The sequence below is a fragment of the Tamandua tetradactyla genome, chromosome 16 (assembly GCF_023851605.1).
Source record: "Tamandua tetradactyla isolate mTamTet1 chromosome 16, mTamTet1.pri, whole genome shotgun sequence".
Lineage (NCBI taxonomy): Eukaryota > Metazoa > Chordata > Mammalia > Pilosa > Myrmecophagidae > Tamandua > Tamandua tetradactyla.
The window spans coordinates 8,923,167-8,946,481 of NC_135342.1; the positions used below are offsets into that span (position 1 = coordinate 8,923,167).

General features: G+C 38.5%; 1 protein-coding gene across 1 annotated transcript; it reads left to right on the top strand.

Moving 5' to 3' along the window:
• The first annotated feature begins 20,835 nt into the window (after positions 1-20,835).
• Positions 20,836-21,846, top strand: LOC143658285 (vomeronasal type-1 receptor 4-like). The gene has a single exon (XM_077130444.1). The coding sequence runs from the start codon at positions 20,836-20,838 to the stop codon at positions 21,844-21,846; it is 1,011 nt and encodes a 336-aa protein (XP_076986559.1).
• The last annotated feature ends 1,469 nt before the right edge of the window (positions 21,847-23,315 follow it).

The window sequence follows — 23,315 nt, forward strand, 5'->3', positions numbered from 1 at the left end:
GGGGTGTCAGTCACCGTGGCTTGAGGGGACCCTGTGGCTGGTCGCCGGCCGCAGCGGGCCCGGGGAATTCGCCACTGGACCAGGAAGTCACCCGCGGGGGAGGGGCGTCAGTCACCGGCCACCGCGGCCTGGGGAATTCCCCACCGGACCAGGAAGCCACGTGCAGGGGAGGGCCACCGTGGCTTGGGCTGATCCGAGACTCGTAGCCGGACTAGGAAGCCGCCCGCAAAAGAGGGTCTCCGGCCGCCTCGGCTTGGGAAACTTGCCTCTCCGAGACTCTCAGCCGGCCCAGGAAGGAAGGAGGGAGGAGCTCCGGCCACCACAGCTGCCGCTGCTCGGGAAATCGTCTGCTGTTCGGGAAATCATGCGCCGCTCGGGGATCTCACCGCAGCTGAGTCTCGCAGTCAGACTAGTCAGTCCAGACTGGGGTACGCTGTGTGTCCATTCCCTGCCATGGCCCCGGGAGCTGTTCTGCACTGTTTCAGTTCACCTAGTAGTTGCTTTGGAGGAGGAACTAAGACGCACATACCTTACTAAGCCGCCATCTTGGCCCCGCCTCTCCTCTGGTCATTTCTATAGACTTATTTTAATTGGGACATTTTCTCTGCCTTAGAACTGTAAACCAGCAACTTATTAAATTCCCTTTTTTAAAAGCCTTCTGCTTTTGGTATATTGCATTCTGGCAGCTAAGAAACTAGAATACCCTCCAGCCTCACCTTTACACCTTAACTAAAAAGGTGATATCTATATAATGCATAAGAATACCCAGGATACCCTCTTGACTCTCTTTGAAATCCCTCAGCCATTGGCACTTTATTTTGTCTCATTTCTCTCTGGCCCCTTTTGGTCAAGAAGGTTTTCCCAATCCCTTGATGTTGAGTCCCAGCTCATTCTAGGATTTCTGTCTCATGTTGCCAGGAAGGTTTATACCCCTGGGAGTCATGTCCCATGTAAAGAGGGGGAGGGTAGTGAATTTTCTTGTCATGTTGGCTGAAGGAGAGAGAGGCCACATCTGAGCAACAAAAGAGATTCTCTGGGGGTGACTCTTGGGCCTAATTTTAAGTAGCCTATCCTTTGCAGGGATAAGTTTCATGTGAGCAAACCCCAAGATTGAGGGCTCGGCCTATTGCTTTGGTTATCCCCACTGCTTGTGAGAATATCAGGAATTCTCCACATGAGGAAGTTGAATTTTGCCCCTTTCTCACTATTCCCCCAAGGGGCCTTTGCAAATACTCTTTTATTCACTGTTCAGATCACTCTGGGATTCATTGGGGCATCAGCCTGGACAAACCTACAAAATCTCATGCCCTACTCAAGGTTCCATGTACTTATGGTGTTCAGTTAAACTGTCTACATATGTTATATTAGGAAATGTACTAGTCAAAATATACATTTTGTACCAAATGAACATTTTTTGCTTTAGTCTCACACATAAGTTAAAGTTTTTAAATATGAATTAACATCTATTTTTAACACCCTGTAGTATTGACATTCCTTTGTTCTTCCTCATGCAAAAACATTTTTAAATTTGTACATTTAGTCATGACCATTATACACTGTAGGTATTCCTAGATCATATCATCTCAGTCTTGACCTTTAATCCATTTTGAATTAATTTTTGTATAGGATGTAAGGTATGGGTCCTCTTTAATTCTTTTGGCTATTGAAATCCATTTTCCCATGCCCACTTATTAAAAAGATTTTCCTGTCCCAATTCGGTGGATTTGGGAGCCTTATTGAAGATCAAATCATAAGTCATAAATTTGGTTGTCAATCTCTGCAATCTTGATTTTATTCCACTGGTCAGTCTTTCTGCCTTTGTGCCAGTACCATGCTGTTTTGACCACTATGGTTTTATAGTAAGCTTTAAAGTCAGGAAGTAATAGAACTCCCAGTTCACTTTTCTTTTTTAGGATGCCTTTAGGTATTTGAGGTCTCTTTCCCTTCCATATAAATTTGATAACCAATTTTTCCAGGTCTTCAAAGTAGATTGTTCAGATATCTATTGGTATTGCTTTAAGTCTGTAGATAAGTTTGGTAGAATTGACATCTTGACAATATTCAACCTTCCTATCCATGAGCATGGACCATCTTTCCATCTATTTGGGTTATTTTTTATTTCTTTTAGCAACTTAAAAAAAAATTTTCTGTGTATAAGTCCTTGACATCCCTGGTTAGGTTTATTCCTAGATAACTAATTCTTTTGGGTGCTATTCTGAATGGGATTTTTTCCTTAGTTGTCACCTCAAATAGATCATTGTTTGTGTATAGAAACATTACTGATTTTTGTACATTAATCTTGTATCCTGATCCTTTGCTGAATTTGTTTATTAGCTCAAGTAGTTGTACTCTAAATTTCTCAGGGTTTTCTAAGTATAGGATCATGTCCTCTGCAAATAATGAAAATTTTACTTCTTCCCTTCCTATTTGGATGCTTTTATTTCTTTCTCCTGCATAATTGCTCCAGCTAGTACTTCTAATAAAATGTTGAATAATAGTGATGACAATGGGCAGCCTTGTCTCATCCCCAATCTCAAGGGGAATGCTTTCAATTTTTGACAGTTAAGTGTGATGCTGGCTATGGATTTTTCATATATGCCTTTTATGATATTGAGAAAGCTTCCTTCGATGCCTAACTTTTGAAGTACTTTTTATCAGGAAAGGATGCTGGATTTTGTTTAATTGCTTTTTCTTCATCAATCAATATGATCATGTGATTTTTTCTTTTTGGTTTGTTAATGTGCTATATTATGTTGATTGATTTTCTTATGTTCTACCACACTTGCATTCCTGGTATGAATCCCACTTGATCATGATGTATAATTCTTTTAATGTGGCATTGAATATGATTTGCTAGCCTTTTGCTAAGTATTTTCACATCTATGTTCATTAGGGAGATTGGTTTGTACTTTTCTTTTCTTGTATCAGTTTTATCCGATTTTGGTATTAGAGTGATGTTAGCTTCATAAAATGAGTTGGGTAGTGTCCCTTTTTCTTCAAATTTTTTAGAAGAGTTTGAGCAGGACTGCTGTCAGTGCTTTTTGGAAAGTTTGATAAAATTCTCCTGTGAGGCCATCAGGTTCTGGGCTTTTTTTTATGTGGGAAGATTTTTGATGACTGATTGGATCTCTTTATTTGTAATTGGTTTGATGAGATCTCCTATTTCTTCTTGAGTCAGTATAGGCAATTTCTGTGTTTCTAGGAATTTATCTGTTTCATCTAAGTTATCTAGTTTGTTGGCATACAGTTGTTCATACTATCTTCTTTATGATTTTTTAATTTATTCATTATCTGTGGTAACAACCCCCCTTTCATTTCTGATTTTATTTGTATCCTCTCACTCTCTTCTTTGTTAGTCTAGCTAGGGGACCATTAATTAATTTTCTCAAAGAACCAACTTTTAGTTTTGTTAATCCTTTCTAATTGTTTTACTGTTCTCCAGTTTGTTTATTTCTGCTTTAGTCTTTATTTTTTCTCTTTTTTTATTGCTTTGGAGTTGGTTTGCTGTTCTTTCTCTAAGTTCTCCAGGTGAGCAGTTAAATCCTCAAGTTTTGCTCATTTGTGGGTTTTTGTTTGTTTGTTTGTTTGTTTGTTTAGTTTTTTGTATGGGGAGTCACCAGGAATCGAACCTGGGTCCTGGCATGGCAGGCGAGAATTCTGTCACTGAGCCACCATCGCACCGCCTTCTTTTTTGTTTTTTGTCTGTTTGTTTGTTTGTTTATTTTGCATGGGCAGGCACTGGGAATTGAATGCATGGCAGGCAAGAACTCTGCCTGCTGAGCCACCGTGGCCCTCCCCTCTTGTTTTAAATAGGCATTTAGGGGAATAAATTTCCCTCACAGCACTGCCTTTGTGACATCCCATAAGTGACATGTTATATTCTCATTATCATTTGTCTCCAGACAGTTATTGTTTTCTCTAGCAATTTCTTCTAAGACCCACTGATTATTTATAAGTATGTTCTGTACTCTCCATATATCTGTGCAAGCTCTGGTTCTTTGTGATCACAACTTTATTGTGTTGTGATCAGAGAAAGTACTTTGGATCATTTCAATCTTATTAAGTTTATAGAGACTCAGTATATGTCCCAGTATATGATCTATCCTGGAGAACATTCCATGTGCACTAGAAATTAATGTGTATTCTGGTGTTTGGGGATGTGATGATCTATACATGTCTATTAGATCTAATTCATTATCTTATTGTTTAGGTTCTCTATTTCCTTATTGATCCTCTTTGTGGTTGTTCTATCTATAGTGGAGACTGGTGTATTGAAGTCACCTGTTATTACTGTTGATATGTCTATAGTTCCCTTCAGTTTTCCCAATATGTGCCTCATGTACTTTGGAGCTCCTTGACTGGAAGTATACACATTTAGGATTATTATATCTTCCTGGTGAATTGTCCCTTTTATTAATATGTGGTGTCCTTCTTTGTCTCTTATGATGTCTTTACACATAAAGTCTATTTTGTCTGTCATTGGTATAGCTACTCCTGCTTTATTTTGGTTACAGCTTGCATAGATCTTTTTCCATCCTTTCACTTTCAATCTAACTGTGTCCTTGATCTAAGATGGATCTCTTGTAAACAGCACAGAGATGAATGATGTTTTTGATCCATTCTGTCAGTCTGTATCTTTTAATTGTCAGTTTAGTCCATTAACATCCAAAGTAATTATTGTAAAAGCAGTTCTTGATTCTGCCATCTTGTACTTTCATTTTTATTTGTCAGATCTGTATATTATTTTCCTTCTCTCTCTCTTTTCCTTTAAATTATCTTTAATCATATTCTTCAATTCTGTGCCCTCTTCCAGACCTCCCTCTCTTGTCTTTTTGAATCAGCTGACAGGGTTCCCTTTAGTATTTCTTAGAAGACTGCTGTCTTGTTAACTAGTACTCTCAATCTTTCTTTATCTTTGAAGATTTTAATCTCTCTCGATTTTGAAGGAAAACTTGGCTGGATAAAGAATTCTTGGTTGAAAGTCTTTCTTATTCAGGATCTTAATAATATCATACTACTGCCTTCTTGTTTCCATGGTGCCTGCTGAGTAGTCTGAAGTCAGTCTTATGTGTTTTCACTTGTATGCAGTAGATTGCTTTTCTCATGCTGCTTTCAGGACTTTCTGTTTCTCTTCAACACCTGAAAGTCTGTTTATTATGTGTCTTGTAGTAGGCTTGTTTGGATTTATTCTATTTGGAATTCACCTCTTTGATGTGCACATTTTTGTCTTTTATAAGGGTTGGGGAGTTTTCTCCAATTATATCTTCTACTAACTTTGCCAACCCTTTGCTCTTCCCTTCTCTTTCTGGGACACCAATAATTCTTAAATGTTGGGGCCTCTTGTTATCTATCATTTCCCTAAGATCCAGTTGCACTTTTTCCATCTTTCTTGCTCTTTGTTCTTTTGTGTGCTCTAGATCTATTGTTCTGCTTCTTAGAATCTGCTATCCTGTATCTCCAGAATATTTTTTTTATTTGGTCTACTGTGTCTTTCATTTCTGTGAGATCGTCCATTTTCCTATTTAACCTCCAGAATTATTCTTTTATGCTCTTCTAGTGTCTTCCTGATATCCTTTATTTCTTTATAAATATCCTTGGATAGGTGTTCCATATTCTGTGTCCCCTCTGGGATTTTGATTTAGTCATTTGACTGGGCCATTCCTGCTTGGGTCTTTGTGTGCTTGTGATTTTCTCTTGTGCTCTGGGCATTTGGTAATCTTGACATGATCATTATGCAAGTTGGTTTCTTTCACTCTTCTAAAATTTTCTATTTACTTAGTTTTTGCTGAATGTTTCCTTTTACATTTTGTTTGTTGGTTATTCTCCACAAAATCAAGGTCCAGATCTCAAGTAGGGGATATGATTCAACTGAAATGTCTATTATAAAATAGGCCAGGGTACATGGGTACTCCAGGGGCAGAATAGCTGACTACCATGCAGGAGACCCAACCTGAACTCCTAGCCTATGCACAAAAAATAATAATAATTAAGTAAAATAATTTTATAATAAAAATATGGAACACAAAAACAAGAACCACAACAAAATACACCTCAAAATTAGTAGGCACCAGAATCAAAAGGAGACACACCAGGGCATATTGGGAGTGAAGTCAGGCTGGTACCCACCAAAGGAAGAGAAAATTTAAGAGAAAAAATATATAGTAACAATAAAAATAAATGAAATGGAACAAGAAAAAATAATATGTGAAATAAAAAATGGAAAATACAGTAACATACAATATCTATAATTTTTTTAAATAATGAAAAGGACAATATATTACTAATAAAAATGTATAGCAAGACTATGTTTTAAAAGGGGGGAGAAGAGAAAGAATATTGAGAAGAAAAAAATAAATAAAAAATAAAAACAGAAATAAAGACCTAGGCAGATGGGGAGTTAGCTTGCCTGCACTTACCCCGTCTTCCCAGCAGGTGCTGACAGTGAGGCTCCTCCTCCCTCAAGCTCTCGCTCCCTGTCTGGTGCAGCCGACCTGCACTTACTGCATCCGGTCCGGCCAGAAGACGGCGCTTGAGTCTCCTCCTCCCTCAGCCCTACCTCTCCTAGACGGAGCCCCTGGAGGTTCCCATGCTCAACCAGGGGCTGCTTTGCCAGGGGTGCTGCTCTGCCTGGGGCAGCTGACTAGAGGTCTCTGCCGGGGTACTGGGGGGCCAACCACCGCATGGGGGATCAGCTAATCAGCTGATCCCTAGAGCTGGTGGACCTGCCGATAAGGGAACTGAGGGCAGGCTTTTCCCCCACCGGAGGGGGTGGTCACTCCCCCCACCCCGAGGCCTGCCCTGTGGTGGATGATGGCTGGCCTCTGGGATCCCTGCCTGCGCTGCCCACCGCAACCACGTGGGGAGGCTTCCTCAGCCGTCAGCTGTGCGTACACCGCAGCCCGCCCTGTGGGGATCCCCGTCACCCGTCCCACCCGTTCTCCCTTGATCCTCCTCACACCCCAAAACTGCCTAAAGAACCTCCTGTAATGCTTACGCCCCAGGACCTGCAGCCCTGGACATTTTCTCCCCATCTCCTATCTTGATTAACAGGAGGCAGGAGTGAACTCACTCCACTCTGGTCTGCCATCTTCCCGGAAGCCCCACCCTCGCCAAAAAGAAAATCTGAACCTCCCCATAACTCTTATGTGTGGTCTTCTCTTCCTCCTGAAATGCCTGGTTTTTATAACTTGAAAAAGTTTATCTCTTTACCTCTGAGATTCATGCCTACCAGGTTTATTTCCCAGCTATTTGTTATCTTTGCTACTTTCTCAAAGAAACAATCTCTCTGGATGCTGTGTTCCCTGGACTTTAGAAACTTCTCTTTTTTATATATTTTTTACGTGGGCAGGCACAGGGAATCAAACCTGGGTTCTCTGGCATTGCAGGCAAGCATTCCTGCCTGCTGAGCCACCGTGAGCCACCCAACTTTAGAAACTTCTGTCCTTTCTATCTTCTCTCCACCCAGACTTTTTCTGTTTTGTGAACAATTCTCACCATGAATTAATGACCTGGACCTATTGAAAATGTGTCCTTTGGAACTGGGAAGGCTTTGATATGCAAGATTCCTAGGCTGGATTCCTTTTGATGTGCAAGATTGGAGAAGAGGAATCAAGTTCCACAGAGTCAGGGAGGGAGCCAGTGGGTGGATTTAGGATCTTGCACACGTTCCATCAGCTCTGGGTAGAAGAGGCTGGATAGTCAACAGTATGGTGTTATTAGGCTAGAATAGCTCAGAAAGATCTAGAAAAGAAAAGTAGTAAGGGGAAACTTGCTTTGCCATAATGCTAGAGTGTAGGAGATAGGATCGGATTAACATAAAACCTGCGGAACTACTTGGGAGTAGTTGGCATTAGGGTAGTGGCAGCAGTAAGTTGTTTTATGTTATCTGATTTATGTAAGACAGTCTAGGAGGAAGAGAATGTTTGTTTACCCAAAATGGTTATTTTAAGTATGAAGGAAGAACACTGAAAGATAAGAACTTTGTTCCCTCAGGAAATGCATGCATGCCTATTGTCATCCTGTGGTATATAACCAGGATCTGGTTAAGAATAAAATTGTCTGAAGTCTGTCTGAAGTAAACTCAAGCTTCAGATCCCCTGAACCCGTCTGTGTCTTTCTTTCTCTCCTTCTTCCTTTCTTTCTTTCTCATCATTCCTTAATATCCTTTGAGCTCCATTTCAACAGGAAGCAATACTAGAGCAAACCTGAAAATACACAAAGGGGCTCAATGTTACTTGAGAGTTGAATATAATTTGTCCATAAAAATCAGAATTTGTGCAATTTAGGAATATATACCTTTCACTCCCTTGAGGTATGTATACTAAAATTAATTTGATTTTCTGTATTTATTTTAGTTAATTAGTAGCATTATTTCTAGAAAGTAAAAGCAACTCATCCCAGATGCATAAAATTGTGGGATTAAGTTGAATATTTAATATTTATTGTAAATGTAAAGTAGTCACCATTTATGCATTTCCATTGTCTCTATTTTTCTGATTCCCCTGAAGTTTATCTTTTATTGTCTTTCCCTAAAAATGTTTTTATTCATGTTCAAGAGCCTACTGTCATCTTTATCTTTTTCAATTGTTTGTTTTGTTTGTAATAATTTAAAGCTCCTTTAAAATTATGGTTTATTCTGTCCTACTCTTAATTTAGAGTTTAGATAAGTGGTACATTATTTTTCAGTTCCTGTTGGTATTTAAAAAGCATTTTTTTAAAAAATTTTCTTTTGAAATACAGAAAAAGTTGCAAGTATAGTACAAAGAATTCCCATATATCTTTCATTCAGTTTCTGCGAGTGGTTACCTTTCTTTTGCTTTATATGTATATGTACATGTACAGGTACAGATATATATTCATATACATATATACCTACATACTTTTTCAGAACCATTTCACAGTAAGTTTCGGATCTAAAATCTCAGGCCCCACTCCCTGTCCCCTGAATCAGAATCGGCATTTTAACATAATCCTTACTTAATTACTATAAACATTAAAATTTGAATATGGGAGGAGGGGCCAAGATGGCGGCTTAGCAATGCGCGCATCTTAGTTTGTCCTCCAGAACAACTACTAAATAACCAGAAACAGTACAGAACAGCTAGCAGAGCCATGTCAGTGACCAGACACACAGTGTAACCCAGTCTGAACCAGCTGGACCAGCTGCGAGCCTCCCCAGAACCGTGAGTTCCCCAAGCCGTGGCGGCCGGCTCCCCTCCCCAACAGGCGGCTTCCCAGAGGGAAAAGAAAGAGACTGTAAACCTGGTCAAGGTGGAGGTCGCTCATTGGGCTAACAGAAAAAGAGGAAAGGGGAGGGAATGGAGGTTTTTGTGACTGTCTTTCTACAGAGGCTTGACTGTCTTCATCCAGCAGCGGGACTTCTCAGGCTGCAACTCCCCCAGGCATAGGCAGAAACGGACTGCTTTCAGGGCGGTCTCTCACCTGTGCCTTCCCCAAGGGAGGGGTGAAGCCCAACACAGGTGGAATCCCTCCCTCAAGGAATTCAGAGTCCAGGGCTTGGCAATTTGAAGCCATTAAAACCAGCCTACAACCTCTCCTCTGTCTCCACCACGCCCCCAGCAGGGAGAGTCTTCCAAAGTTAAAGGTGCCACAACATCTTTTGCTGGTGGGACCTGCAGGCAGACAAGTGCCACAGACAGGGCAGGATAAGAAAAACAGAGCCGAGAGAATCCACAGGAAAGTCTTTTAACCTGCTGGGTCTCACCCGCAGGGAAAACTGATGTAGGTGACTCCTTCCCCCAATAGGAGGCCAGTTTAGTCCGGTAAAATCCAGCTGGAGTCTATAAGGCCTACATAGACCCTCCTAAGGGTGGGGACAGAAAAGGCCCCATACAAGCAGAGCAAGAAACAAGAAAACAAGAACTGAAAAATTATCCTCTGTTAAACAAAACCTAAGCTAGAGGTCCAGAAAAAGCTGAACTGAAGGTCAAAGAACAGATAGACAACAAATTCATCTAGCAAGAAAACCCTAGGTAAGAGAGTGAAAGTAATCTCCAGAATAAACTAACTAAGGTAGTTAAATGTCTAGATGCCAGCAAAAAATAACAAATCACACCAGAAAAATTGAAGATATGGCCCAGTCAAAGGAACAAACCAATAGTTCAAATGAGATACAAGAGCTGAAGCAATTAATTCAGAATATATGAACAGACATGGAAAACCTCATCAAAAACTAAATCAATGAATTGAGGGAGGATATGAAGAATGCAAGGAATGAACAAAAAGAAGAAATGGAAAGTCTGAAAAAACAAATCACAGAACTTATGGGAGTGAAAGGTACAGTAGAAGAGATGCAGAAAACAATGGAAACCTACAATGGTAGATTTCAAGAGACAGAGGTTAGGATTAGTGAACTGGAGGATGGAACATCTGAAATCCGACAAGAAACAGAAACTATAGGGAAAAAAATGGAAAAATATGAGCAGGTACTCAAGGAATTGAATGATAATACGAAATGCACAAATATACATGTTGTGGGTGTCCCAAAAGGAGAAGAGAAGGAAAAAGGAGGAGAAAAACTAATGGAAGAAATTATCACTGAAAATTTCCCAACTCTTATGAAAGACTTAAAATTACAGATCCAAGAAGTGCGGAATAACCCAAAGAGAATAGATCCAAATAGATCTTCTCCAAGACACATACTAGTCAGAATGTCAGAGGTCAAAGAGAAAGAGAGGATCTTGAAAGCAGCAAGAGAAAAACAATCCATCACATACAAGGGAAACCCAATAAGACTATGTGTAGATTTCTCAACAGAAACCTTGGAGACGAGAAGACAGTGGGATGATATATTTAAATTACTAAAAGAGAAAAACTGCCAACCAAGAATTCTATACCCAGCAAAATTGTCCTTCAAAAATGAGGGAGAAATTAAAACATTTTCAGACAAAAAATCACTGAGAGAATTTGTGACCAAGAGACCAGCACTGCAAGAAATACTAAAGGGAGCACTAGAGACAGATACGAAAAGACAGAAGAGAGAGGTGTGGAGAAGAGTGTAGAAAGAAGGAAAATTAGATATGACATACAAAATACAAAAAGCAAAATGGTAGAGGAAAGTACTACCCAAACAGTTATAACACTAAATGTTAATGGATTGAACTCCCCAATCAAAAGACATAGATTGGCAGAATGAATTAAAAAAACAGGATCCTTCTATATGCTGTCTATAGGAAACACATCTTAAGCCCAAAGATAAACATACATTGAAAGTGAAAGGTTGGTAAAAGATATTTCATGCAAATAACGACCAGAAAAGAGCAGGAGTAGCTATACTAATATCCAACAAAGTAGACTTCAAATGTAAAACAGTTAAAAGAGACAAAGAAGGATGCTATGTACTAATAAAAGGAACAATTCAACACGAAGACATAGCAATCATAAATATTTATGCACCGAACCAGAATGCCCCAAAATACATGAGGCAAACACTGCAAACACTGAAAAGGGAAATAGACACATCTACATTAATAGTTGGAGACTTCAATTCCTGACTCTCATCAATGGACAGAATATCTAGACAGAGAATTAATAAAGAAACAGAGAATTTGAATTTTACAATGAATGAGCTAGACTTAACAGACATTTATAGGACATTACACCCCACAACAGCAGGATACACCTATTTCTCAAGTGCTCATGGATCATTCTCAAAGATAGACCATATGCTGGGTCACAAACCAAGTCTCAACAAATTTAAAAAGATTGAAATCATACACAGCACTTTCTCAGATCATAAAGGAATGAAGTTGGAAATCAATAATAGGTAGGTAAAATTCACAAATATGTGGAGGCTCAACAACACACTCTTAAACAACCAGTGTGTCAAGGAAGAAATTACAAGAGAAATCAGTAAATATCTCAAGGCAAATGAAAATGAAAACACAACATATCAAAACTTATGGGACGCAGCAAAGGCAGTGCTAAGAGGGAAATTTATTGCCCTAAATGCCTATATTAAAAAAGAAGAAAGGGTAAAAATACAGGAATTAACTGTCCACTTGGAAGAACTGGAGAAAGAACAGTAAACTAACCCCAAAGCAAGCAAAAGGAAAGAAATAACAAAGACTAGAGCAGATATAAATGAAATTGAAAACATGAAAACAATTGAGAAAATCAATAAAACCAGAAGTTAGTTCTATGAGAAAATCAATAAGATTGATGGGCCCTTAACAAGACTGACAAAAAGAAGAAGAGAGAGAATGCAAATAAATAAGATCAAAAATGGAAGAGGAGACATAACCACTGACCCCACAGAAATAAAGGACATAATAACAGGATGCTATGAACAACTTTATGCTAATAAATACAACGATGTAGATGAAATGGACAACTTCCTAGAAAGGCATGAAAACCAACTTTGACTCAAGAAGGAATAGATGACCTCAGCAAACCAATCACAAGTAAAGAAATTGAATCAGTCATTCAAAAGTTTCCCAAAAAGAAAAGTCCAGGACCAGACGGCTTCACATGTGAATTCTACCAAACATTCCAGAAACAATTAGTACCAATCCTGCTCAAACTCTTCAAAAAATTGAGGTGGAGGGAAAGCTACCTAATTCATTCTATGAAGCCAACATCACTCTCATAACAAAACCAAGCAAAGATATTGCAGAAAAAGAAAACTACAGACCAATCTCTCTAATGAATATAGATGCAAAAATCCTCAACAAAATTCTAGCAAATCTAATCCAGCAACACATTAAAAGAATTATACATCATGACCAAGTAGGATTCATCCCAGGTATGAAAGGATGGTTCAACAGAAGAAAATCAATTAATGCAATACACCATATCAACAAATCAAAGCAGAAAAATCACATGATCATCTCAATTGATGCAGAGAAGGCATTTGACAAAATTCAACATCCTTTCCTGTTGAAAACACCTCAAAGGATAGGAATACAAGGGAACTTCCTTAAAATGATAAAGGGAATATATGAAAAACCCACAGCTAATATGGGGCCTCTTTCTCAATGGGGAAAAATTAAAAACTTTCCCCCTAAGATCAGGAACAAGACAAGGATGTCCACTATCACCACTGTTATTCAACATTGTGTTGGAAGATCTAGCCAGAGCAATTAGACAAGAAAAAGAGACACAAGCCATCAAAATTGGAAAGGAAGAAGTAAAACTATCACTCTTTGCAGAAGATATGATACTATATGTCGAAAACCCTGAAAAATCCACAGCAAAACACTACTAGAGCTAATAAACGAGTACAGCAAAGTGGCAGGTTACAAGATCAACACTCAAAAATCTGTAGTGTTTCTATACACTAGTAATGAACAGTCTGAGGGGGAAATCAAGAAATGAATTCCATTTACAATTGCAACTAAAAGAATAAAATGCCTAGGAATAAATTTAACTAAAGAGGCAAAATACCTATACAAAGAAAACTACAAGAAACTGTTAAAAGAAATCACAGAAGACCTGAATAGATGGAAGGGCATACCATGTTCATGAATTGGAAGACTAAATATAGTTAAGATGTCAATTCTACCCAAACTGATTTACAGATTCAATGCAATACCAATCAAAATCCCAACAACTTACTTTTCAGAAATAGAAAAACAAATGAGCAAATTTATTTGGAAGGGCAGGGTGCCCTGAATTGCCAAAAGTATCTTGAGGGAAAAAAACGAAGCTGGAGGTCTCACACTGCCTGACTTTAAGGCATATTATGAAGCCACAGTGGTCAAAACAGCATGGTACTGGCATAAAGATAGATATATTGACCAATGGAATCGAATAGAGTGCTCAGATATAGACCCTCTCATCTATGGACATTTGATCTTTGATAAGACAGTCAAGCCAACTCACCTGGGACAGAACAGTCTCTTCAATAAATGGTCCCTAAGAAATGGATATCCATATGCAAAAGAATGAAAGAGGACCCGTATCTCACACCCTATGCAAAAGTCAACTCAAAATGGATCAAAGATCTAAACGTCAGGTCTAAGACCATAAAACAGTTAGAGGAAAATGTAGGGAAATATCTTATAAATCTTATAATTGGAGGCAGTTTTATAGACCTTACACCTAAAGCAAGAGCACTGAAGAAATAAATAAATAATTGGGAGCTCCTCAAAATTAAACACTTTTGTGCATCAAAGAACTTCATCAAAAAGTAAAAAGACAGCCTACACAATGGGAGACAATATTTGGAAACAACATATCAGATAAAGGTCTAGTATCCAGAATTTATAAAGAGATTGTTCAACTCAACAACAAAAAGGCAGCCAATCCAATTTTAAAATGGGAAAAAGACTTGAACAGACACTTCTCAGAAGAGGAAATACAAATGGCCAAAAGGCACATGAAGAGATGCTCAACGTCCCTGGCCATTAGAGAAATGCAAATCAAAACTACAATGAGATATCATCTCACACCCACCAGAATGGCCATTATCAACAAAACAGAAAATGACAAGTGCTGGAGAGGATGTGGAGAAAGAGGCACACTTATTCACTTTGGTGGGAATGTCAAATGGTGCAACCGCTGTGGAAGGCAGTTTTGCGGTTCCTCAAAAACCTGAATATAGAATTGCCATATGACCCAGCAATACCATTGCTAGGTATCTACTCAGAGGACATAAGGGCAAGGACACAAACGGACATTTGCACACCAATGTTCATAGCAGCATTATTTACAATTGCAAGAAGGTGGAAACAGCCAAAATGTCCATCAATAGACGAGTGCATAAACAAATTGTGGTATATACGTACGATGGAATATTATGCAGCTTTAAGACAGAATAAACTTATGAAGTATGTAACAACATGGATGGGCCTTGAGAACATTATGCTGAGTGAGACTAGCCAAAAACTAAAGGACAAATACTATATGATCTCGCTAATATGAACTGACATTAGTGAATAAACTTGGAATATGTTGTTGGTAATAGAGACCATCAGGAGATAGAAATAGAGTAAGATATCGGGTAATTGGAGCTGAAGGGATAAAGACTGTACAACAGGACTGGATACAAAAACTCGGAAATGGACAGCACAATACTACCTAACTGTAATACGTTTATGTTAAAACACTCAATGAAGCTGCATGTAAGGATGATAGAGGGAGGAGGTCTGGGGACATAAATGAAATCAGAAAGAAAGATAGATGTTAAAGATTGAGATGGTATAATCTCGGAGTGCCTAGAGTGTATAATAATAGTGAAATGTACAAGGTACAATTTTTAAAATGTTATTGCATGAGGAAGAACAAAGGAATGTCATTATTGCAGGGTACTGAAAGTAGATGGTAATTAATATTTTAAAATGTCACCTTCTGTGTGAGACTAAAGCAAAAAATGTTTGTTTGTTACAAAATTTATATTTTGACTAATGCATTTCCTAATATAACTTATGTAGATAGTTTTATTGAATGCCATAAGTATTTGGAGTCTCAGGTAGGACATGAGATTTTCCTGGTTTGTCCAGAGTGATGCCCCGATGAATCCCAGAGTGATTCAATCAGTGAGTGGAAAAGTATCTGCAAAGCCCCCTTTGGGGAATGGTGAGAACGGGGAGAAATTCAACTTCCCCAAGTTGAATTCTTGATATTCTCACAAGCAATGCAGACAACCAAAGCAACAGGCTGAGCCCCCAGTCTTGGGGTTTGTTCATATGAAACTTAACCCCGCAAAGGATAGGTCAAGGCTACTTAAAATTTAGGCCTAACAGTCACCCCCAAGAGAGCCTCTTTTGTTGCTCAGATGTGGCCTCTCTCTCCAGCCAACACAACGAGCAGTCTCACCACCCTACCCCTCTCTATGTGGGACATGACTCCCAGGGATGTGGACCTTCCTGGCAACGTGGGACAGAGATCTTGGAACGAGCTGAGACTCAGCATCAAGGGATTGAGAAAAAACCTAGAATGAGCTGAGATTTAGCATCAAGGGACTGAGAAAACCTTCTCGACCAAAAGGGGGAAGAGGGAAATGAGACAAAGTGTCAATGGCTGAGAGATTCCAAACAGAGTCGAGAGGTTATCCTGGATGTTATTTTATGCATCAAGTAGATATCATCTTGTTATTCAAGATGTAATGGAGAGGCTGGAGAGAACTGCCTGAAAATGTAGAGCTGTGTTCTGGTAGCCATGTTTCTTGAGGTGATTGAATAATGATACAGCTGTAACAATGTGACTGTGTGATTGTGAAAACCTTGTGTCTGATGCTCCTTTTATCTACCTTGTCAACAAAGGAGTAGAACATATGGAATAAAAATAAATAATAGGGGGAACAAATGCTAAAATAAATTTAGTTTGAAATGCTAGTGATCAATGAAAGCGAAGGATAAAGGGGTATGATAGGTATAATCTTTTTTTTTCTCTCCTGTGTTCATTTTATTTCTTTTTCTATTGTCTTTTTATTTCTTTTTCTGAATTAATGCAAATGTTCTAAGAAATGATGAATATGCAACTAAGCGATGCTATTGTGAATTACTGATTATGTATGGTGATGTTTTATTTTCTTTCTTAATCTTTTAATTAAAAAATTAATTTTTAAAAAATTTGAGTACACCTCTAACTCACCCTGATCTCTCTCATCTGAAAAATATACATTTAATCTTTCTCACATAAATATATCATTCAAACATATAAATATTGTATATTTTGTCATATAAAGATAGGAAAAATCTGTGCTAATACAGTAATTATATTTTTTCTGTGCAAGATGAAATGTATAATATCTACATTTACAGTAGTTTAGTAAATCACTTCCCATGAGAGTCGAGACAAAAATCACCACCTCAGATTATCCCATTGAATCAATCAGGTACATACACATACACACCCCACCGCTGTCCTAATAACCACTTTCCTTAACTCTCACCTTTAATCTTGGATCAGAATAAGAGCTTTACCCCTGACCATTTGGTATTTTTTTTTTATTTCATGGTTTGTTTACATTAGGGGATGTGATTTGGGCAATGACCATTCTAATTTCCTCATATTGAAAAGAGGTGTTAACATTATGGGGTATTGATGTTTCTTGAAGAGACTGGTACCTCTGTTTCAGGTCTTACCTGGCATAGGAAAAATTTGGAGGGTTTAGGTTTCTGAAAAATAAACTAAGTGAAACTATTCTAGAGTCTCAGATAGAGCCATGAGTATTCTTTAGAGTTTTCAGGAATACTTTTGGTTGGGGCTTAGCATACCAAGGCAATTGCAATATCTAGCTAAATTGCGTAAGTGCAACCTTCAGAATAGCCTCTCGACTCTATTTGACTCTTGTGGCCACTGAAATCTTATTTTGTCGCATATTCCCCCTTCTTGTCAAGAAGGCATTGTCAATCCCATGATGCCAGGGCCAGGCTCATCCCTGGGCATCATGTCCCACGTTGCCAGGGAAACTTGCACCCCATGGAAGTCATGTCCTATGTAGCGGATAGGGCAATGAGTTTATTTGCAGAGTTGCACTTAGAGAGAGAGAGGCCACATCTGAGCAACAAGAGACGTTCTCTGGAAGTCTGCATCACCCACTTTTGATCCCTATGCCCCCTTTCCATATGCCCTCTTTCTTACACCACTCTGCCACCCATGAAATGACTTTCCCCCACACTTGGTTCTCCTACCAACACATCTTGTCCTAAGGCAGAAACACTCACAAAACTTTTTAAATAAGGCACGTTGCAAATATTGCACCTGTGAATTGCTGCAGGGAAAGATTATAAAGGGTGGAAAGTGCTTCCTTTTCAGGCACATAGAGGACTGGTTACTACTATTCTTTGACATACAAATATGTCGTTGAGATGCATGCATACATGCATCATGACTGAGTGTGATTTTATGAAAAGTGAATGAGACTGTATGTAGTGTGGGATTATGTGTGTCATTATGAGTGAATATGAATGTGAATTTTTATGTGGTGAGTAAATTCATGAGTGTGTGTGATGAAGCATGACTGTGAATGTTGATGACAAGTGTAAGTATGTGAGTGTATATGATTGTGTATTTGCATGATTGTTTATGCACCTGTGTGCTTACCTCAGTATGTAAGTGTATTACTCTGTGTGTGTGTGTGTGTGTGTGTTTGTTTGTGGAGTTTGGGTTGTCAACCATTATGGGTTTAATTCCTGACATGAAAATTTTAGAGGAATGGCTCATGGACCTGGATGAGATTGTGGATTTGCTTTTAGCAAAAAAAAAAAAAAAAAGATGAATTTGAACTCATAATTTTATTTCTTAATTATAAAAGAACCAGTGCTCATTCCTAAAATTCAGCAAAACTAACTAAATAAGTAAGTTTTGAGGATTACAGTAACTATTCAATGTTCTTACATTGAGAAAACAGCATTGACTTATCCAGTGGTTGAACAGGCAGATTATACCATTATTTTAACAATCTGTTCTTTGTGTTTTAATTTGGAAATGGCCCGTTCATAATTTTACCTCTTTCTTCTATGCATATTGTTTGTACTTCTTATCATTAGTGGGGTCAATATTAATAATGTATATTTTCTTCTAAAATGTCCATACTAATTGGCATGGAATTGTGCAAATGAGTCTAAATTAATTGAGACTGAATTTTGAAAATGAATCATATGGGTTCTATGTAAATTGATAGCATGATATTCTTCCTTTTCTTGTATCTCTTTGAAACTCTGTAAGGTACTCAGGCTTATTTCATTTCTCTGCCTATGATATAAATGATGCTGTAGATTAGTATCTGATGAACTTAATTTGAGTAGAAAAACTTCTCAGGGAAGCAGAACAACCAGTAAGATATACCTGCTTTGCTGCAAGTCCCCTGCATGTCAGACCTCAGCTTTTCTGATCCCCTCCATGTGAGACTCTGTCTGTCTCCAAGGATCATGGAAAATAAGGAGCTTCTCTGAAACACTCCAAGGGGCTCATGGAAATGCTAACTAGAAATTTGTAATTGTTTTTTTGGTAATTAACGATTAAGAAGAAAAGTTTTTCCAGAAGTGTTCTCAGCTCCCTAAGTCTGTACTGTCAAGACCACAGCAGGTGAAATGATAATTGCAGTTCTGTGGGGAGGTGAGGTCACTAAACCACAAACCCATAACTCAGGATCTGGCAGCCTTATTCACACACACACACACACAAACACAGACACACACACACACACACACACACTGGCTGTCATGACTGTCACATGGAGCTTAAGTCCTGGCAGCTGTAAGAAGTCAGGTAAGTATTTTCTATTTCAGTCTGAGAGACAGAGTCTGTAAGAGAAGGAGGCATATCAGGAGTTTTGGTAAGTACTTAGATGGGAAAAAGTGATTCTTCTGGGTCCAAGTCTGGTCAAAGCCAAAGCCACCCAGGATGGAGGGATGATTCCTGAGGCATGGCCTGAGCTAGTAAAGAGAATTGGCGGTCCCAGACCCAACACCAATCCCCGATTAGATGGCTCCTAATGGGATTTAATGAATTCCTCATTTATGATGATTATTGGTTTATAATCCAAATAATAATGCAATCTGATTTTTAAGAGCTTAAGGTATCTAATTCCAAAATCAATCTACCTACCTTATAGGAACACAGGAATCATAGATAAAATCTTTAGGATTAGTAAAGGTGTGTCTAGAAGGTCTCTGTGCTTACAATAAAGAGCACAAAGCAAGTAGAGTAATCCACAGGAATCATCTAATCCTGTGCAGAAAGTGTACTTGAATGGCAATTGCTTGAATAGAAATGTTTTCTCTAATTCTGGGTGTATGATGCAATTAATGAAGACAGTAACTGTATCTCTAGGGAAAACATCCATAGTCTGTTGATCATGGTGGAACTGTTAAGCCTCTTAAAGTTAGAGAAGCAACATTTAAAGAAAAGTGAACATTATAATTATGGGCTTCAGCCAGCAGCTCTCAGATGCATACGTATCACGTGATATTGTTATTGATGTGAAACATATTCTAATAGCAATAAAAAAATCTACTAGTTCAGTTTTTGCAGAAGATTTCATGGCTTACAGAATCCATTTTGCATATGCATTTTCCATTTTCACATCTTCACAAATCTTACCTCAATGCTAATAGATATTCTTAATTCAGGTACTAATAAATAGATAAGTATATGATCTGAAACTAATAATAATTTAGTTCTACTATACATTATTTTATAATTAGCATTTTATGTCCCACTGGATAGGGGAAATTATTCAATAATATCTATGATAGGTGCTATTGTGCTTTTGATCCGGACATAAGTGCCAATGAGTCTTCCCATTGATATCGTAAGTTTGAGCCATTCTGGGATTCATTAAATCCAACTTGTCATGGGGTAGGATCTACAGTGGATGCAGTCAGTGCATCTACATTTATCTGGCTTTCTAAAGCTTTTGCCAGAGTTGATATTGGCCTGTAGAATGAATCCTGCCAAATACATGGAAATGTGTTACAACAAAAATCATAAGATACCACCAATCTAAAAATATAGTGACAATGTACATCTGGATTATTTTAAGAACAATACAGCCAATCCACTTATGAATATAGCATGGTGGGTCAGTGCTCTATCTTTGTAACCAGCCCAGCCAGGTTAAGTCCCAAATCTGCCCTAAAGACTGTGTGAACTTAGACAAATACTTAACCTCTCTGTGCTTGGTTCTCTTCTCTTTAAAATGAAAGCAAAAGTCATTCCCACCTAATGGACTTGTGAAGAGCAAAGAAGTCATCACGTGTATCGCCTCCATAGCATTGACTCCTACATTGTAAATGTTCTTTAAAGGTCAGACATTCAAGACTCAGAAACTCTTAATGAAATAAAAACTTTAAGTCATGAATTTTAAGGGAGAAATAATGGTAAGTAGAGAACATTGAATTTCAGTTGACACGGCAAACATAACCCATGCCTGATATGTCCATGCAGGAACTGCTGGCTCTGAAGACAAATATCCATAACTGGGCACTGGCTGACGTGAGCTCCAGGGATTTGGCAATAGGGGTGATCTTCTTATTCCAGATGTTATTTGGAATCCTTGGGATTTTCTCTTTTCTTCATCATTACAGCCTCCTCTACTTCTCAGGATGCCGGTTAAGGTGCACAGATCTGATTGCCAAGCACCTGATTGCAGGCAACACCCTAACCCTCCTCTGCAAAGGAGTTCCCCTGACAATGGCCACCTTTGGGTTGCAAGATTTTCTTAATGATTTTGGATGCAAACTTCTTTTCTACATTCACAGAGTGGGTAGGGGTGTGTCCATTGGCAGCACTTGCTGCTTGAGTGTCTTTCAGGCCATCACCATCAGCCCCAGGAACTCCAGGTGGGCACAGCTAAAAGTGAAAGCTCCCAAGTTCATCAGCCTCTCCATGTCCCTATGCTGGCTCCTCTTCATGCTGGTAAATATCATTATCCCTATGTTTGTAACTGGCAATAGGAGAAATGATACCATCAAAAAGAAAAAGGATTTGGTGTTCTGTTCTGCGGAAGCTCATGATGAAATTCCACATTCACTCTTTGCAGTATTGTTATCAGTCCCTGATGCTTTATGTTTAGGACTCATGCTTTTCGCCAGCAGCTCCATGGTTTCTATCCTGTACAGGCACCAGCAGCGGGTCCAACACATTCACAGGACCCACCTCTCCCCCAGGTCCTCCCCTGAGTCCAGAGCTACTCAAACGATCCTTTTACTGGTGAGCACCTTTGTGTCTTTCTATACTCTCTCCTTCATCCTGCAAAGTTTTTTGATTCTTTCAAATAATCCCAATTGGTGGCTGGTGAATACTTCTGCACTTATCACTGCCAGCTTCCCAACCATCAGCCCCTTTGTTCTCATGAGCCGTGACCCCAGGGTATCCGGGCTCTGCTTTTCCTGCATAAGGAATACAAAACCCCCTAAATTTATGAGAAAACTTTAAATGGTTTCCTTTTGCACAATATTGCTTTATCTCCCACAGAATCCTAAGCACAGTTATGAAACAGGCTACTGAAAGACAGGGGTGGTATATGCATATACATAAATGGGCGTTTGTATCCATCTGTGTGTACATGTACATAATTGGTCAAATTGTTACCCATCAAGCAATAGTGTTGGGAAATCATACCTTAAACATGTAAAATATAAAAATGCTAATTATAACGATGACAAACTATTTTAACACAAAGTCTATTTTATCTGATATTAATCTTGCCATTCTGGTTCATTAGTTATAATTACAGGGCATGTGTTATTGATTTATCTACATTAATTCTTATGTTTCAGCTATAGCTCCTGGAAATATACCCAACTGAATATATTCGACCAATATCTGACTTTAACAGGAGAATTAGTCTTTTATGCTTAATATGGTAATGGGTATATTTGGGAAGGATTTACCAAATTATTTTGTTCTCTTCATAACACCTATTCTATTTCCTCATTCTTTCTATCTTCACTTCTTCAGTGTTAACTTATTTGAATAATTCTACACTTTACCCTTTTTGCTTGGGTGATGCATATTCAATATCTCTTGGTTTTTAAGCAAGAAATGACAGTATACTTTTAAAAGCTAAGCAGAATGTAAACTTATTTAATACTTTTAACATCCACCTGACAATATAAGGACAGGCAACACTAATCAGTTTTCTCTCTTAACAGCTTTTTTAAAAATTGCCAATAGGCTTATCTTTAATTAAAAATATATGCACATGCAAAAAAAAAAATTGAAAAAAGGGTGGGCCTCGGTGGTTCAGCAGGCAGAGTTCTCACGTGCCATGCCGGAGGCCCAGATTTGATTCCCAGTGCTTGCCTATGCAAAAAAAAAAAGAAAGAAAAAATATACACACAGTTCGTGAGTTCACAGCGCAATGATTTTTCACAAACTGAACACACCTCTGTATGCAACCTCTAAATAAGAAAAAAAAAAAAAAACAATATCATCAACCTCCCCCCATGCCTGCGCATGCCTCCTCTGCTCACTATTGCTAAGAGTTACCAGTCTTCTTCCATCTAACAGCATAAATTACTGTCATCTGTTCTGTACTTTATATAAATGGAAAGACACAGCATGGCTTCTGCTGTGCTTGTCTATTTGAATTCTGTATGTGATTTGTGAATTTGTCTGTATCTTTGCATATTGCTGGTGATCAAATTCCCATTTGTGTAAATACCCCCCCCCAAATCAATTTAATCATTCCTCCGTTGATGCATATACAAGTGTTTTTCAGTTTGGAACTATTATGAATAGTGTTGGTATTAAATTCTAAAATCAGGTTTTGTGACATGTATGAATTTCTGTTGGGTGTATATATAGTAGTGGAACTCATGAGTCATGAGTTTTACATCAGCTCTGCTGTAGGAGTTGTTGCCAAACAGTTTTTCAAAAGGTTTGTATGAAATTTTACACTC